Raw genomic sequence first — 10220 nt, 5'->3', positions numbered from 1 at the left:
GCATATTTGTATTTTCCAGAAACTTTTAAGCAATACAAAGCCAGTTAGCAAACGAGAACAGTATCTGTCAACATTGTGTACCAGTGTCCTTCACAAAGGAACCATACTCTTTGAATCATTATCAAAGAATCTAAAAGGTAAGTTAGTACACTACCCATATATGTTATGTGGCCTCCACCTCAACGTACATCATGAAATATATATATATATATATATATATAGAGAGAGAGAGAGAGAGATATGGAGGACTCAGTAATAAGGCTTAGTGAAGCATAAGGGCTGTGAGGACAACTGAACATACATACTTAGTTCAAACTTGGTTGTTTGAGTAACTGTGTTATATCTTTATAAAAAGACTATAAGTGTTTGTATCAGTCTGTCTGGCTGACTACTGGTTTCACTGTTACTCAACAGTTAAGACTAATATTTACAATTATTTACATTATTTACATTTGACGGATATTTGTCCTCATCTTGTTTGTTGTTAACACAACATTTCGGCTGATATATATATATACACCAGCCTTCATCAGGTGTTTTGGAGAAATTTCGGACTTGTTGGAGTTGGAGTGTCATATTTTTCTATATGTTTCCAGTTTGACTTTTCTATGGCTGGATTCTTTCCCTATTACCAGCCACTTTATAGTGTGTCCAGAGTGCATTTTATCATGCCACCAGCACTAGGGTGGTTGTCATGTCCTCAACAGAACTAAAAAGTCCTTAATTTTTTGTGTGTATGTATGTTGTATCTTGAGATGATCACTTATCCAATTAAACATCTGTTTCAACGCATGATTTTACATTTACATCAAGTATCTTGCAAAACAGACACAAAAAAAGAATATACATACACACACACGTTTATGAATTTGTTTTGCAAGATTCCTGATGTGAAATTGTGTTGAAACAGGTATTGTTATATTTTGGGATGGTCACTTTTTTTTTTCTTGCACATTATACATTCATTCTTCACTCATTTGTTATTGTTCTTAGGCCCATTGTCTGGAAATTTTTTGTCACACATCTGTGACCTCTTTGGCAACTCTTCCATCCATGTGTATCCTCCTGGTCTGTTTAGTCCATTCAGGAGAATGAATATATGGTGCATGTGTTTATTTGGCAAGAAAAAAAAATAACCATCTTAAAATATATATATATTTACATATTTCACTATACACATGTATCTTGTAATATATAATGTCTACTGCATAAATACATATATCAAGAAATATTTACTGTATCCTAGACACATACTTATATAGTATGTGAGGTATATCATTATACCACAGAATCTATATGTCCTCCCTCCCACTCTCTCTCTTTTCCTAGCTCTCCCCTCTTCTCTGACTCTGTATTTTCTTTCAGTCTTTGTTACTCTTTCTTCTTCTCTCTGTCTGTGATAAAAGTCTTTTCCTTTTATTCTCTGTATTGAAACTATTGTTTCTTGTTTTTATTTTACAGAGAAGCCTTTGTTAAATATTAGCTGTGATGTACAAGTGTTCCCAGTAATCCAGGGGATCTTCTTAGCCACTAACACCATCATGGATTATCTGTACAGACATCCTGAAGCACATATTGAACAGATTAACAATCTCAAAAGCATGTACGCCAAATTGGAGAAGGTATTACCAAGATTGTCTTATATCATTGCTTTTAGGCAACAAGAGTTGCATCCTTTTCTGTGACTGCAGTAGGATGATGGTCTTAAACACTGGGATGAGAATATAACATGCTAGAAGTGAGGGTCTGGCATGATATTTTCTCAATCTCCACCACCTCGAAAACACACTTCTACCATGTTATACAGGGTACAGCAAAAAGGTTGTCCCGATTTCAAAGGTTAATAAAAAACAAACACATGAAGATGCATGAAGAAACTTTGTACTTCTATGAAGTTCATTAAATGCCATTTTTTTTTCCGTTTCAGGTAGTACCCCCCATGGCCTGGAGTGGAGAGCATCATGCATTTGTTGTTGAAGAGTTTGTATTTTTATTAAACTTTGAAATCAGGGCAGCCTTTCTGCCGCACCCTGTACTTTCAATTTGTACCACCCCAAACATCACACAGGTACTCCACCCTACTGCCATGTTATAGGTAAGACTACAGCATGGTAGGGGTATGTATCTGAAATACTACTGAGATTATAACATGGTTGAAGTGTATGTCTGAAATCGTGTAGACTGAGTGAATAGCATGTTATATATGATGGTTTGGGGTAGTACAGTGTAAGAGTTTGCTGTTGGGTGCAGCCATACCCGCATCTATATTACTCGTTATCCTGTTATAATGAAATCTGCTGATGGCGTTGTCAATTAGCTGTTATGATGCTTTCACTATGCCATTCTGTTTCATTTAAACACTGACAAGTCATTTAATTAGGTGAATACTGAATAGAAACTTAAACATACATTATCAGTTTAACTGTCCGTGTATAAACATTTTATATAACAGATAACAGTATATATATTCCATTATTTAGTAAATGATATTTTATTGCGTTAATCTCTTTTACCTTTTTGATACCAACCTGCCTGAAACTGCTCTTGGTTCAATGATACAAATTCCCTGTTCAAACTGATCTAAATTTCATGTTAATTTATATTCCAAACACCAGCTTAATAATGTGGAAGTTATCTTGGTAAATTCTTAATTTTTTTCTTGAAATAAGGATAATGCATTGCAATAGAAATATGATAAGGGAAGGTTTAAATACAGTTTGTCACATGTAGTTAACTATAAAATTGAATGCTTTATCATCCATGAATTTTCCACAACTATCCACTAATGGTTGTATAACGAGTTGATCTAAGGAAGGTATCATGTGTTTTTGTGGTTATGTAATGATATGATCTTGTAATGATTTGATCATATGGTGACGTGTATATACTATATATATATATATATATATATATATATATATATATATATAGATGAACTTATTGTAATATATCTGTATTACTGTTTAGTGGTTGCATTCCCAAGACTTTTGCATATTCCATCTGCAAATTATGGATATCATGATTATTGTGTAACTCCAAGCTTCCTGAAACAGCTGTCAAGTTGAGAAATTATGTATTTTATTTTTCTCTTCTTCGTCATCATCATCGTTTAACATCTGCTGCTGATGATAATGATGAAGAAGAAGAAAATATATAATTTCTCAACTCGACAGCTGTTTCAGGATACTTGGAGTTACACAATAATTGTAATATTCATAATTTGCATATGGGGAATTTATCTTAGTAAATTCTTATGCATGGATTTTAATGATTTATGGTCATGTGAGGCTGTGTGATTTTATGATATTGCTTGATTGAAATTCTTAAACACAATAACTTACATTGCTGTTTCTATTTGTTACCAGGTACGAAACCTCCATCCAGTAATTCAGAGTATAATGTTACAGGCAACATAGACATTCAACATGAAAAGATGACATAACAAAATTCAAAGTTCATCACCTTTATGCATTCAAAGTAAAACTGAAATAAATTAAAACTTTTAGTAAGAAAAATCAAACAAACAAACAAAAGCTATATTTCTTTGATACTTTCTCCTCTTTAGTCACTGAACCAAGCCATCTTACCCACTAACCATATCTCAAGCAATTGTGATTACGTCCATATTTTCAAAAAAACATTTTTTTGCAAAATTGATGAAGTGAGGTTCAATTTTTTTTCCAAAAACAAATTTTACAATTGTGAAAATAAATCTTGTTACTATAGGAATTTATTATTTTTTTTCTCCAATTTATAGCATCTTATTTTATTTATTACTTACAGTTTACAGTTCTGTATTTTGCTATATTCAGCCTCTGATAAATGCTTGAGTTTCTACTGAAATGAAAAAATCTGTTTATTTTGTTAATTGTAATGTTTTGAAATTTTTACAACTTAAACTTCATTCTCAATGTGTAAACTAAAAAAATTTGATTTCGTTATTTAAACCTCTTCTTATATCTAAAATTTTTGTTTCCCAAATTGTGTTTTTCAAAACTATACATATCAATGAATGATTGGCCAGTATTTAAATGTATGTGTACAAAGTATGACATGTACCAATGATGAGAAAGAAGAAATGTGCTCTGTATATTTCAAGGTTTTCATAATTCACAACAAGCAACACTTCACAATTCCCAATAGACAACATCCCACGATCTTTACCTGAAACTTACCACTCTACTATCAAACTGATAACACTTTACAATAGACACTACACCACAGTCTGCTCTTGATTTCACTCCACCATCCACAACAAACACCAACCCATAATTCACAGTGGACACTACTCAACAAACTACTGATAGCCATCACCATCCCACAACTAACACCACTTCTTAATCGACCAATGACACTGCTTCCCATTCCTTAACAGACACACTCTCCGATGCATGACCAATGCTCCTCTACAATTCACAACTAACACTGCACTACAATCCAAGCCTGACACCATTACACAATGGATACTACATCACCTTCTTCAACTGATACAGCCCCTTATCTATAATTACTCCACCCTACAACCCACAACTTACACCACTCCACAGCTGACTAGTGGCAACACTTTACAATCCTTAACAGACACCACTCCCCCAATCTTTAGCTGAAACTACCCTAGATCTACAATTGACACACCTCACTTCAGTTTTTTCCAAAAAGAAATTTTACAACTGTGAAAATAAACCTTGTTACTGCAGGATTTTTTTCCCTCCAGTTTATAATGTCATATTTTGTTTATTACTTATAATTTATTATCCTGTATTTTACTATCTTAGTCTCTGATAAATGCGTAAGTTTCTGCTAGTCTTTTCTCGAGTGAAGCGTTGTTTGATTTGTTGACTGTAATGTTTTGAAATTTTTACAATCTAAGCTACTGTTAATGTGTAATCTAAATCATTTGATTTCATGATTTAAACTTCTTAAAAAAAAAATCTCAAATTTTTGTTTCTGAAATTGTATTTACAAAACTATACATATCAATGAATGATCGACAAGTATTTAAATTTTTGTGTACCCTGTATGATAGATACCAATGCTGAGAAAGAAGAAACGTACTCTGTGTATTTCAAGGTTTCTACTGCTGAGGCCAGGAGGACACCATTTAAGTGTCCACTTTAATACTCAACACACCCTCACTCTTTTGTAGTTTCCTCACCTACTTGTATCATCCATCAACTACATACTGTTATATATTTTCACATCATTATTCAACTCACTTTGAAATTTTACTGTTGTAGTTTGCATGCCTGGTTCACCTTATCTGTTAGCCTTCATCGTATCCAGATCAACAAATGGATTAAACAGCTCACTTTGTTGTTTCTGCTTAAAAACTCTTAGTACCAAACCCTTTAATTCGCCAACTATAATGTTTCTTCTGCAACGCTGCCTCCTGTGTATTTATCCACTTTATATTCTAAATCATAATTAGGTAAATTTCATTATCAGCATATTTAATCAGCTTTTACTTTTAAAAATCTCACATTGAAAACTCTTCAAACTTAACGGTTTATTTAATTTAAAATTAAGTTTTGAAGGGTAAAAATCCCCCAACAAAAATCTTGGTTATTTATTCCTCTGTTGCACTTTATCTCAGATTGCGTGTTGAAGATAGGATTAAATTTAGCATTCAAGAACAGTTTACATCTACCAGATTTCACTCAGAAGGCTTTGGTCAATCTGAGGCTGTGGTAGCAGATACTCGTCTAAGATGCCATACAGTGAGATTGAACCTTCAACCACATAGTTGCAAAACAGATTTATTAACTGCACATGGATAATGTAACTCAGCCTTGATGCAAGTGTACACTTATCAAAACAGGAAAATGAAATGTTATATAATTGGTTTATTAATGGTCAAAATGATTACTAACCAAATTATGTGATCCAATTCATTACATTTCTCCCTCTTCTGCATTAACTGCCTCTTCTCTTTACTATTAATCAAATACTCATTCACTGATCTGTAAGAACATGAGAATATTCATAGAATCATCCATCTTTATTCCCTTCACCTTTCCATTTCAAGATAACAGAACTCCCTACCGCCACCTTATACATGGTGTGTTATTCTTGATAAATTCCATTTCGGTCTTACAATCTCAGCTTTCTGTAATTCTTCTAAGAGTCATTTTGTAAATAAAAAAAAAACACAACTAATATAAGTGGGTGGAGCAAACTGCAGAATCAGTAGAGCATGGACAAAATACCAGTAGTATTTTGGTTATCTCTATGTTTTGAGTTCAAACCCCACTCAGGTCCACTTTGCCTTTCATTCTTCCATAGTTGATAAAACATGTACTTAGGTTGATGTAATCAGCTTTGTCCTGGAAGGTGGTGCCCCAGCATGGCCACAGTCCAATGACTAAAACCAGTTAAAGAATTAATGGAAGGAATATAGTAAGAAATTCTGTGATATTAATTAATTGGTGCTACTGTATGGTGGGATCTTTGGCACCATATGTAGTCTATATTGCTGATCTTCCTTTCTTGTGCTTGTTGCAGCAACCATTCTTCTCTCTCTTTCTCTCTCTCTCTCTCTCTCTGTGTCACCTACCTCTCTCTCTTTCTCTTTCTCCCCACCTCTCTCTCTCTCCCCTATCTCTTTCTCCCCACCTCTCTCTCTCTCCCCTATCTCTTTCTCTTTCTCCCCCTCTCTGTCACACACACACACAAAAACACAAAGTATGCAATCCTCCAATATTCATGGACCCACGATTTCTGAAAACAGACCAAGTATTGCAAGCTCTTTGAACCTTCTTTATACAGTACTAACCACCCCAAACCAAATTCCATCTCTCCAACTTTCACAACTGAAAACCCCCTCCTCTTCCCATCAGGTTTTTGTGCAGTCCTCTTCCTTCTCCTCAGACACATACAATAGAAATACTCTTGCTTTCCTTTTTCGTGGCATTAAAAAAAATTATTCTAAGTATTCGTTAATGGCATTGTAGATTCAGATTAACTAGTGTCTCAAATTAGTTATATTTGCTAAGTTCATTTAAAGAAAAAAATAAGGAACAAAGTCACCTAAATTAGAATACGTCCTAAATATAGTGTCATAAAGACAAAAGTTACAAATACTTCTTTTCACTAGTGTAGCTAGTGGGGCACAGTAGGGGCAGTCCACCCCAGGTAGCACTTTTGGGTCTGCTATAGGCAATATGTATTTTTGTTAGATCTGCGGGGGTGGAAAATGGAAGGGCCGCCCCGAACGACACACACTCTAGCTACGCTAGTGCTTCTTTATTAAATAATTATCTGTGTAAACTTATTTCTGATATATGACCCAACTAAAGAAGACTAGCATTTCTAAATGTCATATCCAACTAGTTTGAGTGCTTAGGGAGAAATATGAAATTCTCAGTTTCCCATTGCTCATTTTTTTTTATCAATTTGCTCCCTGCTGCTTATGTAAAATAATATGGTATATAAAGAAAAGAATATGATAAAAATTGTCATCACCCCTTTTATATCTGCTTCCCATATTGGCTTAGATTGGACAGGTCATCACTGTCTGGGTTAGATCCTATTCAGAATTACTGCCTTCCTAGACAAAGCAGAGGCCCATATCTTATTGTTTTATATTTGGTTTGGTTTCTACAGCTAGTTATGTCCCCTTTCTGTCCACCAACTGCTTTACAGAGTGCACTCCGATTTTTATTGTGGAACTATGAACACTCAAGAGGTTGTTATGTTCTGGCACAGTTGCATGATACTCAGTAACATAATTAGGATTTCTTTTGGAAAGATAACATAGCTGTATGGAAAAGATATTCAATGTGTGGCCTAAAAACTGAGCTTAGTTCCACTTAAGGTGTTTCTTTGGTACTTAATTCTACATAACTTCAATTCACTTAACTGTGCAGAGTGGGTACAAGGGCCTTTTAGGGGAAAGCTGGGTTGAGAACTTTAATTCTACATTTTCTCATTTTAACGACCAGGATATTAGGTGCTGTTGCTCTTTGAGGAAGTTACTTTAATAAGCTATTGGACTGTACAAGAGAATACTTTTCTTTGTTATTTTCTATGAAAAACTGAAGTTGAGCATCAGACATATAGGTCCTTGGAGTCTGAAAAGTTAATCTTTTAATAATTAGCTTTGCTAGAATGAATGGTTTGTAGCACTACTTGTATCTATCTAGTTGTTCAAATGAATTAAAAATTCATTTCTGATTCTTATATATGAATATCATTTCACTAACTCTTCATAGAGAAAGGATAGAACTTGTAGCTTGTTTTGGACCTTCAAGACTCAATGAGATTGCTGTTGAGTTTGAACTATTCTAGATCTCTGGCTGATGGGAAACTGTTAACATATGAAAGATGTGTGTTTGGTGGACTATGTCATCGCTTCAGTACATGAAGATTCAGCAAGACACAGTTTCATAACAACCATCACTCCATGACTGCCCGTGTGCAAAGTTATAGTGAAGACCCCTAGTAACATCTTCCTCCTATCGCTGTCACCTCTTTCCCTTTAGCCACTGGATTTATGAAGAAAGTGTGATGGTGTTGGTGGTAGTGTCTTGGTTTGTTAAATAACTTGCACAATGAATATTATTACAGTGGTCATGGTTTGTGCAGGACCAATCCCATTCTCTCATCTTTCGGACTTGTATTGGTCTAGTGCAACAAGTGCTACGAGTCCAGTAGTTGTCAGGGTGCAGGATTTGTATGGAATTACCTTCCCTTGGATGAGGAGCTGAAGAGTCTCATCTACCCTGGGTCTATTGGGGTGTCTGTAAGGGACCTTCTAAATATACACGTGTGTGTGTATAAGGTAATGAGAGAGCCTCTTCATGGTCTGCAAGAAATAGCAGGATAATATAGTCCTAGATAAACTGTACTTGATGAATAGACAGGATGGTCATGGTTGGAATACTGAACATCAAAAGGAAAAGAGTGGAGGGAAGCTTGTACCTAGTCTAAATGCTTGCTAAAATATCAATTTTTTTGAGGCATCTAAGGACTAGATACATTTGATGAATATTTTATTTGATTAAGGATAAACAACAACACACACACATGTATATGTGTGTATATATTCATAAATACATATGTATATATGTATTTGTGTGTATGTACATATATATATATATATGTGTGTGTGTGTGTGATTGTATATATATATTTGTGTTTGTGTGTGTGTATATATATATATATATATATATATATATCAACTGTGAGTATAAGATTGTTAACAGATACTATATACTTTAGCCAAATTTTTGGTATAAAAAAAAATATATATAAACACACACACATACACACACACACACACACACATATATATATATGCACACAGGTTGCACCTGGCAAATGAGAACGAAGCACAGCCCAAAGTAAAACAAAGGCACCAAACAGAAAAAAATGAAAAAACTCCTAGAAGAACAGACAGACATATTTGAGCCCAAACAATAAAGAAATAAGCTATTCAACAAAACTAACGTCAGCACCAATGAGACCCTGCTACAGTCATACAAGTGACTGCGTGTCCAAATCAGGAGGTCCAACTTACTCACCCTACCTATAATGCCAGCCCCCATTTGAGCCTTTTGTACCATAAAGCTGGTGCCCAGTTCTCCTTCCCCGCTGGCAGTGCTTCAGAGATAGCAATTCAGAATTTCAAATCAGGATAGTTAGGAAGTTACGGTATCTTAAGGGCCACATAATCGCACAATTTTTCTAGGTTCTGCTGAATATGAACAGCCCTCAACTCATCACCATCTTGTATCTACTGTTTTGGGGCATCACGTCTAATAGTGATCTCTGAACTACTTGATGATGGCTCTCATTTTGACCTCTTAGAGTTGTTGATGATGTATTTGACCTGCCTAAAAATAATGTCTGACTACAGTTCTTTTCTTTTCTTTTCTTTTTTTTTCCTGAATATGGAGGACTTGCCCACATTCATGTCCTTATGGTTCCTGGTTAGGACCATTATTATTACATGCCTTTCTCATTTTCTGTGTCAGATTAGAATCTGCTATGTTAATGTTATCAATACGTCTGAAACAGAAACGAGGAAGTTGAAATGAGGCACATACCCTGTACTGTTATTTTAGACTGTCCTCAGATGGTGGCCTACTGAAGTTGTGCTCACAAATGTCTAGTGCATATACATACATATATGTATAGAAACATGAGCCTGGTGTAGCCATCTGGTTCACCAGTCCTCAGTCAAATCGTCCAACCCATGCTAGCATGGAAAGCAGATGTTA

The 10220-nt window shown here is 34.8% G+C and overlaps 1 protein-coding gene across 1 annotated transcript in view; it reads left to right on the top strand.

Annotated features, from left to right (window-relative positions):
- Positions 1-4726, top strand: part of LOC106875370 (thyroid adenoma-associated protein homolog) — a 74565-nt gene extending 69839 nt beyond the window's left edge. Inside the window, exons 35-37 of the mRNA XM_014923467.2 lie at positions 20-137; positions 1462-1622; positions 3366-4726. Of these exons, the coding sequence (XP_014778953.1) occupies positions 20-137; positions 1462-1622; positions 3366-3416 (330 nt within the window). The 3' untranslated portion in view covers positions 3417-4726. The remainder of the gene's footprint in view (positions 1-19; positions 138-1461; positions 1623-3365) is intronic.
- The last annotated feature ends 5494 nt before the right edge of the window (positions 4727-10220 follow it).

This window comes from Octopus bimaculoides, chromosome 4 (genome assembly GCF_001194135.2).
Source record: "Octopus bimaculoides isolate UCB-OBI-ISO-001 chromosome 4, ASM119413v2, whole genome shotgun sequence".
Lineage (NCBI taxonomy): Eukaryota > Metazoa > Mollusca > Cephalopoda > Octopoda > Octopodidae > Octopus > Octopus bimaculoides.
This window is presented reverse-complemented; position numbering and strand designations above follow the sequence as displayed.